General features: G+C 46.9%; 1 protein-coding gene and 1 long non-coding RNA gene across 2 annotated transcripts; both read right to left on the bottom strand.

The window, feature by feature from the left end:
* Positions 1–16,916: 16,916 nt before the first annotated feature.
* LOC123401736 (GDP-mannose 4,6 dehydratase 2-like) lies at positions 16,917–20,105 on the bottom strand. The gene is made up of 3 exons (XM_045095594.1): positions 20,031–20,105; positions 17,432–17,950; positions 16,917–17,366 (listed from the first exon to the last, which is right to left on the bottom strand). The coding sequence occupies exons 1-3, from the start codon at positions 20,103–20,105 to the stop codon at positions 17,064–17,066; spliced, it is 897 nt and encodes a 298-aa protein (XP_044951529.1). The 3' UTR covers positions 16,917–17,063.
* A 1,538-nt stretch (positions 20,106–21,643) lies between these two features.
* LOC123418197 lies at positions 21,644–22,204 on the bottom strand. Its single transcript, XR_006617564.1, has 2 exons — positions 22,058–22,204; positions 21,644–21,912 (listed from the first exon to the last, which is right to left on the bottom strand). It is a non-coding gene; the product is annotated as an uncharacterized LOC123418197 (long non-coding RNA).
* Positions 22,205–22,670: the final 466 nt, after the last annotated feature.

The raw sequence follows: 22,670 nt of genomic DNA, 5'->3' as shown, positions 1-22,670 counted from the left end.
ACGAAAAGTCACACTCGGGGACTTAGCCGCGACCCAGAGTCGCCTAAGTAACAACTCGCCCCGAGTGTGCACGAAAAGTCACACTCGGAGACTTAGCTGCAACACAGAGTCGCCTAAGTAAAAACTCGCTCCGAGTGTGCACCAAAAGTCACACTCGGGGACTTAGCTGCGACCCAGAGTCGCCTAAGTAAAAACTCGCTTCGAGTGTGCACCAAAAGTCATACTCGGGGACTTAGCTGCGACCCAGAGTCGCCTAAGTAAAAACTCGCTCCGAGTGTGCACCAAAAGTCACACCCGGGGACTTAGCTGCGACCCAGAGTCGCCTAAGTAAAAACTCGCTCCGAGTGTGCACCAAAAGTCACACTCGGGGACTTAGCTGCGATCCAGAGTCGCCTAAGTAAACAACTCGCTCCGAGTGTGCACGAAAAGTCACACTCGGAGACTTAGCTGCGACCCAGAGTCGCCTAAGTAACAACTCGCTCCGAGTGTGCACAAAAAGTCACACTCGGAGACTTAGCTGCGACCCAGAGTCGCCTAAGTACAAACTCGCTCCGAGTGTGCACTAAAAGTCACACTCGGAGACTTAGCTGCGACGCTGACTCGCCTAAGTAAACAACTCGCTCCGAGTGTGCACCAAAAGTCACACTCGGGGACTTAGCTGCGACCCAGAGTCGCCTAAGTAAACAACTCGCTCCGAGTGTGCACGAAAAGTCACACTCGGAGACTTAGCTGCGACCCAGAGTCGCCTAAGTAACAAATCGCTCCGAGTGTGCACGAAAATTCACACTCGGAGACTTAGCTGCGACCCAGAGTTGCCTAAGTACAAACTCGCTCCGAGTGTGCACTAAAAGTCACACTCGGAGACTTAGCTGCGACCCAGACTCGCCTAAGTAAACAACTCACTCTGAGTGTGCACGAAAAGTCACACTCGGGGACTTAGCTGCGACTCAGAGTCGCCTAAGTAAAAAAGCTTCCTCCGAGTGAACACTCAAGATACACTCGGAGGCTTAGCAGACCCTCATTGAGGCTCATGTGGATGTGAAGACAACTGACAACTACATGAGTAACAGCTCGTTCCGAGTGTGCACTAAAAGTCACACTCGTGGACTTAGCTACGACCCAGAGTCGCCTAAGTAAAAACTCGCTCCGAGTGTGCACCAAAAGTCACATTCGGTGACTTAGCTGCGACTCAGAGTCGCCTAAGTAAACAACTTGCTCCGAGTGTGCATTTCAAGTCACACTCGGAGACTTAGATGCGAACCAGAGTCGCCTAAGTAAAAAGCTTCCTCCGAGTGGGCACTCGAGATACACTCGGAGGCTTAGCAGACCCTCATTGAGGCACATGTGGATGTGAAGACAACTGACAACTACATGCTCTGCATGTTTGCCATTGGCTTCACCAAGAGACGCCCAAACAAAAACCACGAGCCAAAATCGTTCAAAAAAAACTCAGCGAAAGAAGAGCAAAAGATCCGGTTCGAATTCAAATCGGTTCTGCGATCAGTCGGCTCGGTGTGAATCAAGTTTATCCACACCGAGCCACAAATGTACCGGCCAACAGCAGTGGCCAAAGTTTAATACAGACTCCACTCGGCATACCGAGGTAAATGTGCGTTCAGCATAAAGTTTATGAAGCGTCGCCGGGACTGGCAGGCTCCACAAAGGTGTCGAGGTCGATTCCATCTGCAATCCGAGTGGCTGTGTCGAAGGTCTCCATGAAATCTTCAAATCGAAGCTTATTGGTGTTGGCGACCTGCAACGTCTTCAGCTTGTCTTCACGGGCTTCCTTGCAGTGTACTCGGACCAGAGACAGCGCCACGTCCGCACCACACCGAGCGGCACACTTCTTCCATGCCTGCACTCTGCTCGTTACGTCCTCCAATCGAGCCATCAACCCCTCTATCTCGTTCCGGGAGTCATCTTCACGCCACTGCTCCTTGTCTATTCGGCCGACAACTCCTCTCAGGTGACCAATGAAAGGACCCACCCTGTTAAGGCGAGAATTCACTCGGAACATGTCCCGGTTACCTTCATCGCCGAGTGGAACATTCGAAACAAGCGACCGTTCAATTTTGGCTGTTTCGGCCTCAACGTCCCGGCAAAAATCTGCAAAGAAAAGACAAGCGGAAAATAAGCGCGGAGTGAACTCCAAAGTCAAAAAGCACTCGACAAGAACTTACCACCAAGCAGTGCGACCATCTTCTTCGCCCACTCGCCGACGTAGTTCTCCCGCACTCTGCACCAAGTGTTCATTACCTTCAGCTCGCCCATCCATTCGGATCTCTCCCTCTTCATTTTTTCTACTTCGGCTAGCAGTGCCTTGTTAGCCTCCCGAGATTTCTCCAAAGATTTTTCTCGTTCAGCGAGAGCCTTCTTCGTGCCAGCCAGGTCATTTGCAGTTACCTCCAAGTCGGCAGCAAGTTGAGTCTTCTCAGCCTTCAGAGCATTATAGGCCGATCCCATTTCACAAGTCTTCTGTCAAAGAGACACAAAGGGAGGATCAGCCACATTCAACAAGGAAAAAGTCTCGACAGATATGACAAAACAATCAAAGCTCAAAATTCTTCAGACCCCTGCCGATGCAAGCAATCGACAACGGTCTCGGGGACTACACCCAGTGGGTTCACTAAGAGTGACCCCACTGGTATGAAGCTCGAACAGGTCAGCCCTATTGAGCTCCATAGCAAACCAACAACACTATGAGATTACTATTACTCGACCCGAGTAACACTACTCTCGGGGACTACACCCAGTGGGTGCACTCGGCGTGCCCCCACTGGTACCATTCGGGCAGATCAGCTCTGATCTGTACAGATTATGGAAAATACATATAAAGACAACTGTCGGCGCAAGCACTCGGCAGAAGTCTCGGGGACTACACCCACTAGGTTCACTGGAGTGAACCCACTGCAAAATCATCCTATTGTATCCGAGTATCTCGCTAAAACCCCCAGTGGGCACCAAGAGGAATGTAAACACTTACTAGTGCACTTACTCGGATATCATCCCGAAGCTCCAAGCTCTTCTTGTATAGGGATGCGATGGAGTCATATGCTCCCTTGGCGTCGCCCACCATCAGCTCTACTTGTACCATGGCGTCCTTGGCAGCTCCTACTTGATCTTCCGGGAGGCGTCGGGCATCATATTGAACAGCCGACGGACCCGGCGTGGCAGAAGGCTCCCTGGGCATCCCGAGCTCTGCTCCAGTCGGTTCCGCCGTGAGGGCCACCATCTCAGTCGGCGGCACGTTCATGGCGGGATTGGCAGCAGGTTGGATAACCCCAGGGACAGGCGCCAAAGCTGGTTTTGACCTCCTTTGGTCGTCGTCGTCTAGATGGATCACCTCCGAAGGAAGCCCGACTGAAAACAATAAAATTACAGAAAAAGGTCAAGATCAAAGACAGCACCCGCGAAACAGTAATACAACTCTCGGAGTCGTGACAACGTACCTTGCTGGGACGTAGCGGCATTATCAGTGTCCATGGGATCATCATCCTGACGCGGCAGAGAGGTGGCGGAGGTAGCAGCTCTGTTGAGTGAATTCCACTCGACGGGTAAACATGAATTCCCAAAAAGAAGAGTCCAATCGGATACTGAAGGAAGATGGAAGGGCAAAGATACTTATGCTGAGGCGACCGGAACAGCGATCCTCATCCGGGGCAAGGCTATCTGAGGTTTAGACCCGCTAGGTTTAGCCACCTTGGACGGCTGGTTCACGGGCTCGGCAGAAGCACCCCTGGTTCTCTTCACACTCCGAGCACTCGGGGCCACGGGAGGAGCCGGCGGAGCAGCGGGGTCATGACGGCGCTTGGTTCGGTGTTCTGGTGGTGAGGGTGACGAGCTCTGCTCTCCACTCTCCTCCTCCTCCTCTTCCGTATCCTCCTCCGTCTCCCCACTGTCAGAGACATACTCGGCGCTATCAGTGCTGCCCTCCATGTGTTGGGGAACGTCGCATGGGAAACAAAAAATTTCCTACGCGCACGAAGACCTATCATGGTGATGTCCATCTACGAGAGGGGATGAGTGATCTACGTACCCTTGTAGATCGTACAGCAGAAGCGTTAGTGAACGCGGTTGATGTAGTGGAACGTCCTCACGTCCCTCGATCCGCCCCGCGAACTATCCCGCGATCAGTCCCACGATCTAGTACCGAACGGACGGCACCTCCGCGTTCAGCACACGTACAGCTCGACGATGATCTCGGCCTTCTTGATCCAGCAAGAGAGACGGAGAGGTAGAAGAGTTCTCCGGCAGCGTGACGGCGCTCCGGAGGTTGGTGATGACCTTGTCTCAGCAGGGCTCCGCCCGAGCTCCGCAGAAACGCGATCTAGAGGAAAAACCGTGGAGGTATGTGGTCGGGCTGCCGTGGCAAAAGTTGTCTCAAATCAGCCCTAATACCTCAGTATATATAGGAGGGAGGGGGAGGGAAGAGGCAGCCTCAAACCCTCAAGGTTTGGCCGAAATTGGAGGTGGAGGAGTCCTACTCCAATCCTACTTGGAGTAGGATTCCACCTTCCCACTTGGAAACTCTTTCCACCTTGTGTTTTTCCTTCTCAAACCTTATGGGCCTTAGTGGGAACTTATTCCAGCCCACTAGGGGCTGGTTTATCTCTTCCCATAGCCCATGAGATCCCTTGGGGCGTGACACCCCTCCCGATGGTCCCCGGCACCCCTCCCGGCACTCCCGGTACACTACCGATGAGCCCGAAACTTTTCCGGTGACCAAAACAGGACTTCCTATATATCAATCTTTACCTCCGGACCATTCCGGAGCTCCTCGTAACGTCCTGGATCTCATCCGGGACTCCGAACAACATTCGGTAACCAACCATATAACTCAAATACGCATAAAACAACGTCGAACCTTAAGTGTGCAGACCCTGCGGGTTCGAGAACTATGTAGACATGCCCCGAGAGACTCCTCGGTCAATATCCAACAGCGGGACCTGGATGCCCATATTGGATCCTACATATTCTACGAAGATCTTATCGTTTGAACCTCAGTGCCAAGGATTCATTTAATCCCGTATGTCATTCCCTTTGTCCTTCGGTATGTTACTTGCCCGAGATTCGATCGTCAGTATCCGCATACCTATTTCAATCTCGTTTACCGGCAAGTCTCTTTACTCGTTCCGTAATACAAGATCCCGCAACTTACACTAAGTCACATTGCTTGCAAGGCTTGTGTGTGATGTTGTATTACCGAGTGGGCCCCGAGATACCTCTCCGTCACACGGAGTGACAAATCCCAGTCTTGATCCATACTAACTCAACTAACACCTTCGGAGATACCTGTAGAGCATCTTTATAGTCACCCAGTTACTTTGCGACGTTTGATACACACAAAGCATTCCTCCGGTGTCAGTGAGTTATATGATCTCATGGTCATAGGAACAAATACTTGACACGCAGAAAACAGTAGCAACAAAATGACACGATCAACATGCTACGTCTATTAGTTTGGGTCTAGTCCATCACATGATTCTCCTAATGATGTGATCCCGTTATCAAGTAACAACATTTGCCTATGGCCAGGAAACCTTGACCATCTTTGATCAACGAGCTAGTCAACTAGAGGCTTACTAGGGACAATGTTTTGTCTATGTATCCACACAAGTATTGTGTTTCCAATCAATACAATTATAGCATGGATAATAAACGATTATCATGAACTAAGAAATATAATAATAACTGATTTATTATTGCCTCTAGGGCATATTTCCAACAGTCTCCCACTTGCACTAGAGTCAATAATCTACTTCACATCACCATGTGATTCCAACGAATCCAACACCCATATAGTTATGGGGTCTGATCACGTCTTGCTCGTGAGAGAGGTTTTAGTCAACGGTTCTGAAACTTTCAGATCCGTGCGTTCTTTACAAATCTGTATGTCATCTTATAGATGCTGCTACTACGTGCTATTCGGAAATACTCCAAATATCTACTCTACTATACGAATCCGTTTCACTACTCATAGTTATTCGGATTAGTGTCAAAGCTTGCATCGACGTAACCCTTTACGACGAACTCTTTAACCACCTCCATAATCGAGAAAAATTCCTTAGTCCATTAGTTACTAAGGATAAATTTCGACCGCTGCTAGTGATTCAATCATGGATCACTCTCTGTACCTCTCAACATACTTTGAGTCAAGGCACACTTCAGGTGCGGTACACAGTATGGCATACTTTAGATTCTACGGCTAAGGCATAGAAGACGACCTTCGTCTATTCTCTTTATTCTGCCGTGGTCGGGTTTTGAGTCTTACTCAAATTCACACCTCACAACGCAACCAAGAACTCCTTCTTTGCTGGTCTATTTTGAACTCTTTCAAAAACTTGTCAAGGCATGCATCTTGTTGAAACTTCTATTAAGCGCTTTCGATCTATCTCCATAGATCTTTGATGCTCAACGTTCAAGTAGCGTAATCCAGGTACTCCTTTGAAAACTTCTTTCAAACAACCTTGTATGCTTTACAGAAATTCTACATTACTTCTGATCCACAATATGTCAACCACATATACCTATCAGAAATTCTATAGTGCTCCCACTCACTTCTTTGGAAATACAAGTTTCTCATAAACCTTGTATACACCCAAAATCTTTGATCATCTCATCAAAGTGTATATTCCAACTCCGAGATGCTTGCACCAGTCCATTGAAGGATCACTGGAGCTTGCATACTTGCTAGTATCTTTAGGATCGACAAAACCTTCTCGTTGTATCACATACAATGTTTGCTCAAGGAAACCGTCGAGAAAACAATGTTTTGACATCCTACATGCAATATTTCATAAATAATGCATCAACAACTAACATAATTCTAACAGACCTTTAGCATCGCTACGAGTGAGAAAGTCTCATCATAGTCAACTGTTTGATCTTGTCGAAAACATCTTTGCGACAAGTCGAGCTTTTCTTAATAGTGACTTATCACCATCATCGTCTGTCTTCTTTTAAAGATCCATTTTACCCAATAGTCCCATGACCATCAAGTAGTTCTACCAAAGTCTACACTTTGGTTTCACACATGGATCCTCTCTCGGATTTCATGGCTTCCAGCCATTTGTCGGAATCTGGGCCCACCATCGCTTTCTCCATAACTCGTAGGTTCACTGTTGCTCAACAACATGACCTCCAAGACAGGGTTACCGTACTACTCTGCAGCAGTACGCGACCTTGTCGACCTACGAGGTTTGTAGTAACTTGATCCGATGCTTGATGATCACCATCATCTGCTTCCACTTCAATTGGTGTAGGCGCCACAGGAACAACTTCCTGCACCCTGCTACACACTGGTTGAAGTGATGGTTCAATAACCTCATCAAGTTCTACTACCCTCCCACTCAATTCTTTCGAGAGAAACCTTTCCTCGAGAAAGGATCCGTTTCTAGAAACAAACACTTTGCTTTCGGATCTGAGATAGGAGATGTACCCAACTGTTTTGGATATCCTATGAAGATGCATTTATCCGCTTTGGGTTCGAGCTTATCAGACTGAAACTTTTTCACATAAGTGTTGAAGCCCCAAACTTTCAAGAAACGACAGTTTAGATTTCTCTAAACCTCAGTCTATACTGTGTCATCTCAACGGAAATACACGGTGCCCTATTTAAAGTGAGTGCGGTTGTCTCTAATGCATAACCCATAAACGATAGTGGTAATTCGATAAGAGACATCACATCATGCACCATACTAAATAGTGCGTGGTATGACGTTCAGACACATCATCACACCATGATGTTCCAGGTGGCATGAACTGTGAAACAATTTCCACATTGTCTTAACTGTGTACCAAAAACTCGTAACTCAGATATTCATTTCTATGATCATATCGTAGACAGTTCATCCTCTTGTTACGACGAACTTCACTCTGAAACAGAATTGAACTTTTCAATATTTCAGACTTGTGATTCATTTAAGTAAATACTCCTGTATCTACTCAAGTCGTCAGTGAAGTAAGAACATAATGATATCCACTGCGTGCCTCAGCACTCACTGGACTGCATACATCAAAATGTATCACTTCCAACAAGTTACTATCTTGTTTCATCTCAATGAAAACAAGGCCTTGCTCATGTGGTATGATTTGCATGTCACTAGTGATTCGAAATCAGGTGAGTAAAGATCCATCAGCATGGAGCCTCTTCATGCAATTCATACTAACATGACTCAAGCGGGAGTGCCACAAGTAAGTGGTACTATCATCATTTAACTCGTATCTTTTGGCACCAATGTGTAACACTACAATCGAGATTCAATAAACCATTGAAGGTGATTATTCAAGCAAATAGAGTAACCATTATTCTCTTTGAATGAATAATCGTATTGCAATAAACACGATCCAATCATGTTCATGCCTAACGCAAGCACCAAATAACAATTATTTAGGTTCAACACCAATCCCGATGGTAGAGGGAGCGTGCGACGTTTGATCATATCAACCTTGGAAACACTTCCAACACGTATCGTCACCTTGCCTTTAGCTAGTCTCCGTTTATGTCGTAGCTTTCATTTCGCGTTACTAATCACTTAGCAACCGAACCGGTATCCAATACCCTCATGCTACTAGGAGTACTAGTAAAGTACACATCAACATTATGTATGTCAAATATACTTCTTTCGACTTTTGCCAGCCTTCTTATCTACCAAGTATCTAGAGTTGCTCCGCCTCAGTGACTGTTCCCCTTATTACAGAAGCACTTAGTCTCGGGTTTGGGTTTAATCTTGGGTCTCTTTATTAGCGCAGCAACTGTTTTGCCGTTTCACGAAGTATCCCTTCTAGCCCTCGCCTTTCTTGAAACTTAGTGGTTTTCCAAACCATCAACTATTGATGCTCCTTCTTGATTTCTACTTTCGCAGTGTCAAACGTCGCGAATCGCTCAAGGATCATTGTATCTATCCTTGATATGTCATAATTCATCACGAAGCTCTCAAAGCTTGGTGGCAGTGACTTTTGGAGAACCATCATTATCTCATCTGGAAGATTAGCTCCCACTTGATTCAAGTGATTGTCGTACTCAGACAATCTGAGCACATGCTCAACGATTGAGCTTTTCTCCTTTACTTTGTGGTCAAAGAATCTTGTTGGAGGTCTAGTACCTCTTAACAAGGGCACAAGCATGAAATCACAATTGCATCTCTTCGGAACATCACTTATGTTCCGTGACATTTTACAACGTTTTCGGCGCCTTGCTTCTAAGCCATCAAGTATCTTGCACTGAACTATCGTGTAGTCATCAGTAATGTGTATGTCGGATGTTCATAGCATCCACAGACGACGCTCGAGGTGCAGCACACCGAGTGGTGCATTAAGGACATAAGCCTTCTGCGTAGCAAAGAGGACAATCCTCGGTTTTACAGACTCAGTCTGCAAAGGTTGCTACTATCAATTTTCAACTAAATTTTCTCTAGGAACATATAAAAACAGTAGAGCTATAGCGCAAGTTACATCGTAATTCGCAAAGACCATTAGACTATGTTCATGACAATTAGTTCAATTAATCATATTACTTAAGAACTCCCACTCAAAAAGTACATCTCTCTAGTCATTTGAGTGGTACATGATCCAAATCCACTATCTCAAGTCCGATCATCACGTGAGTCGAGAATAGTTTCAGTGGTAAGCATCTCTATGCTAATCATATCAACTATACAATTCATGCTCGACCTTTCGGTCTCATGTGTTCCGAGGCCATGTCTGCACATGCTAGGCTCGTCAAGCTTAACCCGAGTGTTCCGCGTGCGCAACTGTTTTGCACCCGTTGTATGTGAACGTTGAGTCTATCACACCCGGTCATCACGTGGTGTCTCGAAACGAAGAACTGTAGCAACGGTGCACAGTCGGGGAGAACACAATTTCGTCTTGAAATTTTAGTGAGAGATCACCTCATAATGCTACCGTCGTTCTAAGCAAAATAAGGTGCATAAAAGGATTAACATCACATGCAATTCATAAGTGACATGATATGGCCATCATCACGTGCTTCTTGATCTCCTTCACCAAAACACCGGCACGATCTTCTTGTCACCGGCGTCACACCATGATTTCCATCATCATGATCTCCATCAACGTGTCGCCATCGGGGTTGTCGTGCTACTCATGCTATTACTACTAAAGCTACGTCCTAGCAAAATAGTAAACGCATCTGCAAGCACAAACGTTAGTTATAAAGACAACCCTATGGCTCCTGCCGGTTGCCGTACCATCGACGTGCAAGTCGATATTTCTATTACAACATGATCATCTCATACATCCAATATATCACATCACATCATTGGCCATATCACATCACAAGCATACCCTGCAAAAACAAGTTAGACGTCCTCTAATTTTGTTGTTGCATGTTTTACGTGGTGACCATGGGTATCTAGTAGGATCGCATCTTACTTACGCAAACACCACAACGGAGATATATGAGTTGCTATTTAACCTCATCCAAGGACCTCCTCGGTCAAATCCAATTCAACTAAAGTTGGAGAAACCGACACTTGCCAGTCATCTTTGAGCAACGGGGTTACTCGTAGCGATGAAACCAGTCTCTCGTAAGCGTACGAGTAATGTCGGTCCAAGCCGCTTCAATCCAACAATACCGCGGAATCAAGAAAAGACTAAGGAGGGCAGCAAAACGCACATCACCGCCCACAAAAACTTTTGTGTTCTACTCGAGAAGACATCTACGCATGAACCTAGCTCATGATGCCACTGTTGGGGAACGTCGCATGGGAAACAAAAAATTTCCTACGCGCACGAAGACCTATCATGGTGATGTCCATCTACGAGAGGGGATGAGTGATCTACGTACCCTTGTAGATCGTACAGCAGAAGCGTTAGTGAACGCGGTTGATGTAGTGGAACGTCCTCACGTCCCTCGATCCGCCCCGCGAACTATCCCGCGATCAGTCCCACGATCTAGTACCGAACGGACGGCACCTCCGCGTTCAGCACACGTACAGCTCGACGATGATCTCGGCCTTCTTGATCCAGCAAGAGAGACGGAGAGGTAGAAGAGTTCTCCGGCAGCGTGACGGCGCTCCGGAGGTTGGTGATGACCTTGTCTCAGCAGGGCTCCGCCCGAGCTCCGCAGAAACGCGATCTAGAGGAAAAACCGTGGAGGTATGTGGTCGGGCTGCCGTGGCAAAAGTTGTCTCAAATCAGCCCTAATACCTCAGTATATATAGGAGGGAGGGGGAGGGAAGAGGCAGCCTCAAACCCTCAAGGTTTGGCCGAAATTGGAGGTGGAGGAGTCCTACTCCAATCCTACTTGGAGTAGGATTCCACCTTCCCACTTGGAAACTCTTTCCACCTTGTGTTTTTCCTTCTCAAACCTTATGGGCCTTAGTGGGAACTTATTCCAGCCCACTAGGGGCTGGTTTATCTCTTCCCATAGCCCATGAGATCCCTTGGGGCGTGACACCCCTCCCGATGGTCCCCGGCACCCCTCCCGGCACTCCCGGTACACTACCGATGAGCCCGAAACTTTTCCGGTGACCAAAACAGGACTTCCTATATATCAATCTTTACCTCCGGACCATTCCGGAGCTCCTCGTAACGTCCTGGATCTCATCCGGGACTCCGAACAACATTCGGTAACCAACCATATAACTCAAATACGCATAAAACAACGTCGAACCTTAAGTGTGCAGACCCTGCGGGTTCGAGAACTATGTAGACATGCCCCGAGAGACTCCTCGGTCAATATCCAACAGCGGGACCTGGATGCCCATATTGGATCCTACATATTCTACGAAGATCTTATCGTTTGAACCTCAGTGCCAAGGATTCATTTAATCCCGTATGTCATTCCCTTTGTCCTTCGGTATGTTACTTGCCCGAGATTCGATCGTCAGTATCCGCATACCTATTTCAATCTCGTTTACCGGCAAGTCTCTTTACTCGTTCCGTAATACAAGATCCCGCAACTTACACTAAGTCACATTGCTTGCAAGGCTTGTGTGTGATGTTGTATTACCGAGTGGGCCCCGAGATACCTCTCCGTCACACGGAGTGACAAATCCCAGTCTTGATCCATACTAACTCAACTAACACCTTCGGAGATACCTGTAGAGCATCTTTATAGTCACCCAGTTACTTTGCGACGTTTGATACACACAAAGCATTCCTCCGGTGTCAGTGAGTTATATGATCTCATGGTCATAGGAACAAATACTTGACACGCAGAAAACAGTAGCAACAAAATGACACGATCAACATGCTACGTCTATTAGTTTGGGTCTAGTCCATCACATGATTCTCCTAATGATGTGATCCCGTTATCAAGTAACAACATTTGCCTATGGCCAGGAAACCTTGACCATCTTTGATCAACGAGCTAGTCAACTAGAGGCTTACTAGGGACAATGTTTTGTCTATGTATCCACACAAGTATTGTGTTTCCAATCAATACAATTATAGCATGGATAATAAACGATTATCATGAACTAAGAAATATAATAATAACTGATTTATTATTGCCTCTAGGGCATATTTCCAACACCATGCTGCCTTCCTCTTCCTCGACTGGATTCCTATTCGAGACTGCAGAATGCCAGTTCGTCCACTCCTGCACAAAACACAGTCGGCAACGTCAGTCAGCGAGACAAGAAAAACAATAAAACTGAGAAGGCTAAAAGCACTCGACGACATGTACTCACCTCATTTGGAGGAGGATTTTCGGCGTGGAAGGCCTTCACTCGCCGCGCTCCCACGGGGTTATCGCATGTGCCCGTGATGTTGCGGACCCATGCACTCACGGTCTCCTCGCTCACGTCTTCGGGATGGGACCGAGTGGTATCTGAAGGCCCCGTGTAATGCAACATAGCGTGGTCTCTGGCCTGCAGCGGCTGGATGTGTCGACCTAGAAAAGTCTCCAGCAGGTCCATGCCGGTGACTCCCCTCCGGACGACGGCTATCAGCGCGTCGACCAAAGGCTGGATCTGGGTTCTTTCTCCCTTAGAGAGCGCAAGCTTCCTGGGAGGGCCCGGACGGTCTAAACTGAAAGGTGGCAACCCACTCGAAGCATTCGGACAAGCAATGTCCTGGCAATAGAACCAGGACGATTGCCAGTTCCTAACTGACTCGGATAGCTGAAGGGAGGGATAGCTACTCTTCGTTTTCTTTTGAAATCCTAAACCCCCGCAGAGCTGGAGGATGTGTGTCTTATCGTCAGACTGGCTAAGCTTTTTAACAGTCTGAGATCTAGCAGAGAAAACGTATTTGAAGAGCCCCAGTGGGGGGGGGGGCATCCTATGAAGCACTCACAGAGGGTGATGAATGCGGAAAGATGAGCTATCGCATTCGGAGGGAAGTGGTGGAGCTGCGCCCCGAAGTAATTCATGATACCTCGGAAGAAAGGATGGGGAGGCAAGGAGAAACCTCTGGCCACGTGGCTGAGCAGCAAAACACGCTCCCCCTCCTTTGGCGCCGGCTCCGTCTCGCCTTCCGGCAGCCTCCAGGACTTGTTGACGACCATGTCGTGCTGCACCAGCTCTAGCACGTCGTTCTCCATCACCGAGGAGAGGAGGAAGTCCCCCTGGATCCAGCCCGCCGGCAACGCCCGCTGCCGCCGCTGAGTGGAGGCCGCCCCCTTCTTCTTCTTCTTCTGCGCCTCGAGCTTGCTGGTCTGTCCCTTCGTCATGGCGAGGGCGATGGATCCGCAGAGGAGGAGAGGAAGGAGGTGGCTAGAGGTGCGCAAGGAGTTGCGGGAGAGAGCGAGATTAACGGGAGGAGGACGAGCAGCGCAACAGGAAAGTCCGTCGGGGAAGCTTTAATAGGCCTCCGACTGAGTCACCTACAGGTGGACCCAGAATCTTATCCCCCAACCGGCCGCTGCAAGATTAGTGGAGAAGATAACGACGCGGTAATCGAGGAGGCGAAACCTACTCGATGGCGATGTCGTCATCCCCGCTGAGCGCGCGGCAACCGAAATTTGAGGATCCCGGAAAATCCAGCACTGTCAGTACGACCGGTCACGTCGAAAGATTCCGCGGAAGCATTCGGTCACTCACGGTTCGTTTCACTGGCATATTCACTCGGATCAGTAGCTGAAAAGATAAAATGGATCGAGGCAAACAACGCTAAAGTCACCTCAATACCAGTCGATTCCAAACTCATCGTTCCAACCCCGATCCATTCGGGGACTAATGATGGGGTTATAGTCCCAGGGTAGGGTCATAGGTCTGCCCTATAGGTCCTACCCAAGGACTACCCGTCATAGAAGACAAGGCCCTTAGACAGTTCCCGACTGAACTAAGGACGCCCCCATCATCCAGTCGGTGACGATCCACTCGGAGCATATCTAACGTACCGACTAGAATCCACTCTGTACACCGTAACCTCCCAGGAGGGCAACAGTCATACGTTTTCATACACCATTATTAGCATTTAAAGCTTACGTTACTTGTAACGTAAGCGTTTACTCGCCACTATTCCACCCCTGTCCACCGGGCCATTATGAAGGGCAGCGCACTCTATATAAGCCGCCCTTCACCACTGGTACGGGGGTTGGCACTTGCTGTAATCCTACAATACACTCGACACAAAGCTCCCAAGAGCACTGAGACGTAGGGATTTTACCTCCACCGTAGAGGGGTCTGAACTCATACATCCTCGCCGTAGCTAAGGCTCTGCCCATATACTTGCGTACCCCATACTTCTACTATCAGACTTATACCCACGACACATAGGACCATAATCAAGCACATAATATTGTTAAAGAATACATGTCTAGATTCCGTTGTAAGCTAGAAACTGAATGTCATTTACATCCAACTATTTATTTGGATCAAGTACAAATGTCTGTGCGTTGCATCGGGTAAGAAAAAAGTATCCAACCTGCTTGTTGTGCCATTATGCGGCATTAATTGTAATAAATGTGTATAATAGTGTTAAATATGTAATTAATGGAGAGGCGCAGCAACGCCATTCTCCATTCCTGCGCTTGGGCGACGCAAACGCACACCCGCCATGACGGCTCGGGCCATTCTTGGGCTCGGGCGGCGCAGATGCCCGCCACGATGCATCACCCCTTCCTTGGCTCCTGCATCGTGGACACCGGCAGCGGCGCGTGCCCGACGACGACCCACCTCTGGCCACCGGAGCAAATACAATACTTACAATGCTTTGTCCTAAAGCCTATTTTGTGTGGATCATGTAGGAGATTCTCTTCTCTTTGTGAGAGGCACACTGGCTTTGCGTCACATCTATATGATATGAAATGTTTAATTCAAGGATAGTGACCTTGTTATACTAAAGGACAACATGCCTAATACCTGAAAAGAAAATAGGCAAGAGTAATGGACAGTTCACTGGAAACCTTGATGAATCATACGAATGAACAAGCGAAATCATCAGGCCTACATAGGCTAACACCCATTTTATTCATTTAATCCGAGGACTACAGTTCAACTCATGCTCTTCATGTATGAGAAATATGGGCTAACATATTCGCCATTTCAACTATGTAGATTAACTACAATTCAGAACTGTAGTGGTTTAAATATCCCCATTGCAATGTGCCAAGATGGTCATGCAAAATGCCACTGATGGCTACCAAGATAACATATGTTCAGAATGTGGCACACGGTACAGAAAGACAAGTTTCCTATCATAGTCGAACATAGTAGAGAAATATTCTAGCTGGCCGAAGGATCTTGTCTCAATTGGCATTTTGAGTTTGAATTAAAAGGTAAATATTTGTGCATAATAAGAAATTTTAAGAACAACGATCAGCTGAAGGACTACCATTGTTTTGCTTATCCATCGTTCATCTAAAAAACTCTAAGCATATCGTACATGAATGACTCAGACCAGCAAGCAATGTTTTCTCTCCAGATACATAGGAAACTGTAATTTATTAACTCAGCAAGTTAGCAACCATGAGATGGTCAAAACATCCTTGAATTACACTGCATATGAATTCATGGTGCAGGTTACAAGTCAATGAACACCATACTTACAAACGAAGGATAGCCTGAAGTGGAATATTTTAAGATCATTGTCTCGGCACCCAAAGCTAATCAAAGTAGAATTTTAGACTCTATAATAAACTTTTGGCTGCTGAAGCCCGAAGATATATATACACTACATATGAATTCATGGTGCAGGTTATAAGTCATTGAGCACCATACTTACAACCGAAGGATGCCCTGAACTGGAATAATTTAAGATCATTGTCTCAGCACCCAAAGCTAACCAGAGCAGAATTATAGACTATATAATGTACTTTTGGCTGCTGAAGCCCTGAAGATAGATAACCATCCCTTCTGCCAGCAACTTGTCAAACGTAGCAAACAAGCAGAAGCAAATACAATACTTACAATGCTTTGTCCTGAAGCCTATTTTGTGTGGATCATGTAGGACACTCCCTTGTCTTTGCCAGATGCACACTGGCTTTGCGTCACATCTATATGATGTCAGTTGTTTAATTCAACGATAGTGACCTTGTTATATTCATGACAAAATGCCTAACGCCTGAAAAGCAAATAGGCAAGAAGACTAGACATTCACTTGACACCTTGATGAATCATATGAATGAAGAAGCAAAAGCTTCAGGCCAACACAGGCCAAGACTCTCATTTCATTAATTTAATCGTAGGACTACAGTTCACCTGGTGCTCTTCATGTATGAGAAATATGGGCTGCCATATTCACCATTACAAAAATGTAGATTAACTACAATTTTGAACTGTACTGGTTTAAATATCCCCATTGCAGTGTGCCAAGATGGTGATGCAAAATGCTATTGACGGATACCAAGATAACATATATTCAAAATGTATCAGACAGTACAGAAAGAGCAAGTTTGCTATCATATCGAACGCAGAAGAGTTTGCTTCAAAATGGTATGGTATCAATTGACTGATTCATTCATATGATAAAAGTACGTCACATAGTAACTTAACAACGGTACTCTAGGATCAAACTGCAAACCTCCTTATTTCTACCCTGAGACAAACAACAATAACTTGAGCCAACTTCTACTGCAATGGCCACATTGTATCAGCTTCTAGGGGGGCAAATCCAAACCAGGCTCCATTTTAATCAAACTATCGATACCGACTCTATGGCTGCTGCTTGGGGTCACGGTACCCAGCATCCACAAGGACCTTCTCCTTCTTGGCGAGCTCGATGTCGTTATCAACCATCATCTCAACCAGCTGCTGGAAACCAACCCTGGGCTTCCACCCAAGCAGTCTCCTCGACTTGGATGAATCTCCCTGAAGGCAGTCCACCACGGAAGGGCGAAAGTACTTCTTGTCAATGACCACATGATCCTTCCAGTTGAGGTCGGCATACCCAAAGGCGGCCTGCAAGAACTCCTCCACGGTGTGGCACTCCTCGGTGGCGACGACATAGTCATCAGGCTGTTGAAGCCGTATCAAGGGCCCGGTGGGCCGTTGGGCCCACGCGGAAGAGATCAACCTAACACAGGCTTGTCCTGCTGGAGCATGAGCCACATGGCCTCGTCGTAATCCCCGACGAAGCCCCAGTCCCTGGCTGCGGAGAGGTTGCCGAGGAAGACCTTGGTCTGGAGCCCGACCTTGATGCGGCCGATGGCGCGGGTGATCTTGCGGGTGACGAAGTTCTCGCCGTGGCGTGGGGACTCGTGGTTGAAGAGTACGCCGTTGCAGGCGCAGATGTCGTAGGCCTCGCGGTAGTTGACGGTGTACCAGTGCGCGGCGACCTTGGCGGCGGCGTAGGGGGGGGGGCGCGGGTGGAAGGGCGTGGCCTCGCTCTGTGGCGGCGGCGTGGAGCCGAACATCTCGGAGGACCCGGCCTGGTAGTAGCGCATGGGCTTGGCGGACAGGCAGACGGCCTCGAGGAGGCGGGGCGTTCCTTGGCTCCTGCATCGTGGACGCCGGTGACGGCGCGTGCCCGGCGGCAACCCACCTCTGGCCACCGGAGCGGGCGCGTGTGGATAAGGTGCTGACCGCAGGGAGGGGTGTTTCTGTAAAATCAAAAAGTTTTTTCAAATCCACTTACATAGGGATTGCGGTTTGAATAGATTAAACAGTAGGGGCATTTTTATAAAGATGCCACGACGGACGACAGAAGCACTATGTGCTTTATTATTAGGGAGAGATAAATAACAAAAAAAATTGAATGTTTTTTATGTGAAATCTTGTGATGTTAATTTTACGTATTTTGCATTTTTGCGAGATGTAAATTTTATGTGTTTTGAAGCTCACTTTGTTCTCTCGCGAAGTTCGGTATAAAACTCCTATATGGTTCACTTGGTAAAACAGAAAACAAAAACATTTGAAAAGAAGCTCGCTTCTTATTAGATGTAGTACACTTGCTTACTCCATATGGTTCACTCGCCCGGTCTACGCGCATAAAATAAATAAGAATGAAAAACACTTACGCGGTTAATTTTCGACAGTGTTGTGGTTTAGTTATATCAACGTGAAGTGGAGAAAAATATTACGAAACGACAAGAAAATTTAATGAGGTTTACTTCTCTGTGCCGATGCGGTTCACGTATGCCCGATGTGAAGTGCGTTTCACTTCCTCATCTTGAAAAAATCACGTCCGGCAAAAGAAATTCATGTAGTTCTCTTGCCCGTCGGATGCAGTGCGTTTATATCAATCTAAAGCAGAGCATTTTTCTGTCAGATGCGGTTCACACGTCGATTTTAATGTCACGGAAAACATAGTGTTCGCATTTCGGTATTTTCAAAACTATTGTTAATCTATAAGGAATTAGAGAGAGTGATCTACATGAAAAAGTTGTGTATCGTTGATATCTATACAATGTCGTTTCATTTGCATTGTTCGGACGAGCGGTTTGAAATTTTTATGAAATTACGCTTGCTGCCATTCGTAGGCAGCCACACCATTTTCAAAATTCATTTCAAACCGTAAAGAATCTCAACAAATGGCCAACATATGAAAGGTACGCCTATTCCACAGTTTACAATGATGTATCATACACCTCGTTCCGATGAACGGGTTAAAAACTGCAGAGAAAAACGTACCAAAAAAATCAAAAAAATTGAAAAAGAGAATTCCGTTTCTTTTAGTAAATTTGAAATTACTCTTAAGCCGTAAGGTATTAGAGAATGAAATATATATGAAAAATTTGCGCCTCGACGATACCTTTCAAACTTCACATCGTTTGCTTCATTCCGATAGGCGGTTCAGAAAAAACGTAAAAATACGCTCGCTGTCACCCGTCATCCGCACACTGTTTTTGAAACTGCTTTAAAACCGCGATGAATCTCGAAAAGTGTTCAACATGAAGAAGTTGGAAATTTTCCATAAACATCCAACGGTATATTATACGCCTTGTTCCGATAAACGGTTTAAAAACTGGAACGAAAACGATGTCGAAAAAAGGCGTGCAGTTTTTTGGTGATGACATTGTAGGGTTATTCTGCTAATATTAGCTAATGTTATTCTGCTAATATTAGCAAAATAGACTGGCTATATATATTTACATTCATCTTAATATTAGCAAAATAGAACGTGCAGTTGGCTATATATACACACACCAACGTTTTATAAATAAATTATATTTGAAATACAAATAGTTACATTCATGTTGATGCACTACATAAAATTTGGCATAAAAACAAAATACAAGTCATAAGACCAGAAAAATTGCATTTTATCTATATTTTACACTATATTTTTATGTTTAAATTTTTTACGCACACACACTGCCATTGCATCTGATAACAATGCAAGGCACATTGCATTTTTTTAGAAAAGGAGGAAGACCCCGGCCTCTGCATCTGAGCGATGCATGCAATCATTTTATTAATTATTCACAAAGGCCTTACAAAGTAATACATCAGTAAGACTGAAGCCACCGGCTAGGCAACATATGTCACTACTTCTATACAGTTGATGAAGGGATGCTGATAGTCTGAGCCTAAGACCAAACAGACCTCGCAGCCAAACCTAACATCTAAGACCTGAGGCCCCAACCAAGCCACCTGCCGGGAATGGGGGCACCCAACGGTCCGGCGCATACTCAGAGGTCGTCGGCGCCAACTGCCACCAATCCATCTTCAGAACTGTACTGACGCATCCACCTTGCCCGGTCTAGCTGCCGTCGACGCCACCACGATGCCAGACAGCGTCCTGCGCGAGGCCATTTGCGCACATCAGACGCCTAATCACCAGGGCGCCACGCCATCAAGATCCGTTGCCTTCCATGTGCAGGATGAAGCACCGATCCACCAAAGAAAACATCCACTGGTCCCCGAACCCGCGTACACCTCCAAGAATGACGCCCCCAAGGGGGAGACTATACAAGCGTGCCGCCGTCTTCTGATCTATCGATCTAGGGTTTCCCCCGGAGGTAGCAGATAGTGGTCTAGAACTTCTCCTCGACGATGCCTTCAAGAAGGGAACGACGCCGTAGAGCGTCACCATCGCCGTCCTTGGCATCTAGCCAAGAGCAGGTTTTCACCCAGATCTGTTCGGAGAACTCTATCCAGCTTCTTGTGCACGGGTCGCCGCCTTCTCTGCTGGAGACTAGATCAAAGGATCCAGTCGCCGCCGCCTGACAGGCCACAACACCACCACGGTGCCAAAAGCAGCCCGACACTGACTGGACCACAAGTGGGAAGACGGAGACTGCAAAGGTGACGCCTTCAAGAAGGTAACGACGCGTAGGCGCCGTCGTCACCCGCCACGACCGAAGTCGGATCACGGATTTCACCGGCAGCCGCCCGTCCCCACTCCATACACAGCCAGCTGGCCGACCACCTCCGATGAAGAAGAAGGCCACCACCACCAAGCCTAGAGCCGATGCCCCAGACATCCTCGTGTTGCATATCAAGTCCATGAGCAGTGCACCGCTGACGGCGATTGAGATCGATATATAGCACACTGAATCAGCCCGACTGAGTCTAGGCCAGATCCGCCGCTGCTGGTGCCGTCTTCCTACGCCGCCGCCGCACCACAGCCATGTCGCCGCCGATCTGTGCCACGCCGCCGATCTGGCCGAAAAGGAGCGCCGCCTCCCAACCAGATCGAGATCCGAGGAGAAAACCGCCGCCGCCACCACGCCACAAGTGCTTTGCCCTATGACGACCCGTGCGACGGCGGCGGAGGGGAGAGGAGGTGGGGGCGGCTGTAGGAGGAGGGCAGGGGCTCCTCGGTGCGGGGCGGCGCCGCCGCACGGGGGAGGTCGGGTCGGGGGAGCGGTGGCAGCGCTAGCTGCGCGTGCGTGCGTGTGTGTGTTGCAAGGCACATTGCATGTTCTATATTTTGTTACTTTGGTAAGTTACATAGTTTTGCAAGCACACACATATCACCACAAAGCTGTTGAGATTGGATTTAAATTGTATTTTGCTCAAGCTGCTGTGTGGAGATTTCGCACTTAACTTCTTGACATGCTTGTAGAGTTAGAAAGCCCATTTTTCATAAGATGCGAGAGAGCTACTTAAGAATCAGGTGCAACTCACACGTATTTAATTTTGTTTCTACCACTTCTTGTCACATAATGAGTTGAGTCATAGGCGAGGCAACACATGATCCATGCCGCCAAGGTTCCGCGGTAATGACCTAAGAGGCGGAACCATGGTTTGAGAAAATGCGGGAGCAATCATGGCAGGTGATAAAAGGAGAAGGTGTCCCAAATCTCAGGCAAAGTTGCACGTTGATGACTAACCTTATGTAACGGTGATGGAAGGTGCTAAATGTTTCTCGATAAAATTTATTTATTTTGTACCCGTTGCAAGCGCAAGGGCTCTTTTGCTACATATATCTAATAAAGAAAAACAACGCTCATAGAAGCTCAATCACGATGATGCACCACGTCCCCCTTGGACATTGCGCCAGTCAAACAACAACAATATTGGAAGTCCCGGCAATATCCCTTGGTGTGACTAATGATCCTACAAGAGAACTCACAATAGGTTTTGTTGCATCCATCTTCCATCAGATCGCATGATTCTACACAAAAAGATTAAATGAATCACCATCGTAAATATAATATGGGTTACTTGATAAATCATTCTTGATGGGTGCTATCAGCTACAAGCATGGATGCAAGGAAATTTTTAAGTATATGCACTATAGAAAAAAAAAGGATGTTAACCTTTTGGATCAGCATAACATGACAACATTAGAGTGGCCATCACCAAAATGAGGGTTGCCAAACACACAAAGCTTGCATTGCTCTTACTAATCGCCATCACAAAATAAAATGCTACTATGTCTTGTATCCTCTTTTCGTTTGATCTGATCTACCAAATGTGTTGATGAGTAAATTGTTTTGCTAGCGTTTATATAGGGTGAGCACGCTAAGTCATCCTTAATTAATGGAACAATTAATGGAACAATTAAATACATACCACCCTAATATTAGGTTGGAATTAATGGAACAATTAATGCATATCCTTGAATAGACGTGCATACTTATCGCCTCACTCAATTATAGCGTGAATTGATTTGATTCCTTTTTTTGGGGTGTCTCATCTATCTACCCAATATCCAGTCTGGATCGCATAAAAACATATACTCCCTCCTTTCTGATTTAGAGCAAATACAATAAGGTTACATAAGTAGGCTATAAAGATTAGAATATTATATTCTTGTTTAGTTGGAGAAGAGAGAGGAGGAGAGAGAAGAGAAGCGAACTCTTCATGAGTAGCCAGCTGCAACACGAAACCCAAGACACTTTGTGAGATTATAAGGTGGGCCAACTACTA

The sequence above is a fragment of the Hordeum vulgare genome, chromosome 1H (assembly GCF_904849725.1).
Source record: "Hordeum vulgare subsp. vulgare chromosome 1H, MorexV3_pseudomolecules_assembly, whole genome shotgun sequence".
Lineage (NCBI taxonomy): Eukaryota > Viridiplantae > Streptophyta > Magnoliopsida > Poales > Poaceae > Hordeum > Hordeum vulgare.
Note: the sequence above shows the minus strand (reverse complement) of the source record. Positions and strands in the feature narration are given on the sequence as shown.